This window comes from Notothenia coriiceps, unplaced genomic scaffold, assembly GCF_000735185.1.
Source record: "Notothenia coriiceps isolate Sejong01 unplaced genomic scaffold, NC01 NC01_scaffold00018252, whole genome shotgun sequence".
Lineage (NCBI taxonomy): Eukaryota > Metazoa > Chordata > Actinopteri > Perciformes > Nototheniidae > Notothenia > Notothenia coriiceps.
Window position 1 is genome coordinate 118922 of NW_011350953.1, and position 1382 is coordinate 120303.

The 1382-nt window shown below is 36.0% G+C and overlaps 1 protein-coding gene across 1 annotated transcript in view; it reads left to right on the forward strand.

Annotated features, from left to right (window-relative positions):
* The first annotated feature begins 650 nt into the window (after positions 1–650).
* Positions 651–1382, forward strand: part of LOC104950965 (lysine-specific demethylase 2A-like) — an 11921-nt gene continuing 11189 nt past the window's right edge. The window contains exon 1 of the mRNA XM_010777590.1: positions 651–711. Coding sequence (XP_010775892.1) covers positions 651–711 — 61 coding nt within the window. The remainder of the gene's footprint in view (positions 712–1382) is intronic.

The window sequence follows — 1382 nt, forward strand, 5'->3', positions numbered from 1 at the left end:
CTGTGTGCCTTGACTGATATACACCTGAACATCAGCAGGAGAGGACTCTTTAAAGTAGAGACACTACATACTGATATACACCTGAACATCAGCAGGAGAGGACTCTTTAAAGTAGAGACACTACATACTGATATACACCTGAAAATGAGCAGAATACTGAAGCGCTCTTTAGTGCACCAGTCATTCCTCAAATTAAATACAGACTTTAAACCCAAATCAATGTTATGTTAAATGTCTGTTTCCTTGTTTCTTGTCTTAATGTTTGTCTCCTGTTGAAGTTGCAAATGGAGCTGCTGTGAAGCGTGCAAGACTCGACCTGACAACAAAGTATAATCACACTGTTTCATATTCAATTATTTAACAGTGTTTGCCTGTTTCCTATCTCAGTAAATGGGACCTACTTTGTTTGAAGAAAACCTTTGTTGACATTGTTCATTGTAGTCTGACATTTTGTGGACTATACAGTTGACTTATATAATATAATCTGCAGGTTAACATTTGAATAAATAGACATTAGCTGCAGCTTCATAGCATCTAATATCAGTGTGTGTTTCAACCTGAGGCAAAAAACGGATTCATGTCTCTGTGTTCAGGAAGGAGGTCAGAGGTCGTTGCTCGCTGACAGCAGAGGAACATGTGAGGCTGGAGAAATGAAGAAGAAGATGAAGATGGACGAGGACGAAGAGGAGCAGCTCCCTGTTGTTGTTTCCTGTAACACTGAGTGTCTCTGACAGCGCTGTCAGTCTGAATCTCCTCAGGTTCACCTGCTCCCCTAAATACACTCAGGATCATGTTCACATCAGACTCCGAGAAAACCCTTTGTCTGCTATACAATAGTCTTTACTCACTGATTATTACCAGACTGCTTCTTTTAAAGGAAAGTTGAGCTGACAGTTTTCGTAAGTCAGCAAAAAGAAGGAATGAAGAAGTGTTTTGAATGTCTCGGAGGTGACAGCTTTAATTTCTTTGTTTTGTCCAAAAACAAATAACACATTTAAGGTAATTAACCCTTAGATGCATAAGTGGGTCTTTTTGGACCCGGTGAGGTGGTTTTCTTGAAGTATCTTTGTAATTACATTTTTTTATCATTTCATATTCCAGCTATTCCTCAAAAAGCATGTTTTGGATATCATGCCATTAACATTTTAAATTTAAATTTTAAGAAATTGTAGTTTTTGTATTTCTACCCCAAGCTTCCATAAGTGGGTCAAAAATGACCCGCATGCCGGAAATTCGTTTTTTTTTTTAAAATGTAAAAAAAATGTCTAAAATTATAAATAGTGAAAAATTAAATATAAAATATTTCTAGTGTGAACCAAAATATAATACTAAATATTATACAAGTGATTTTTCTTAACCAAAATGACAAAAATGGCATAAAA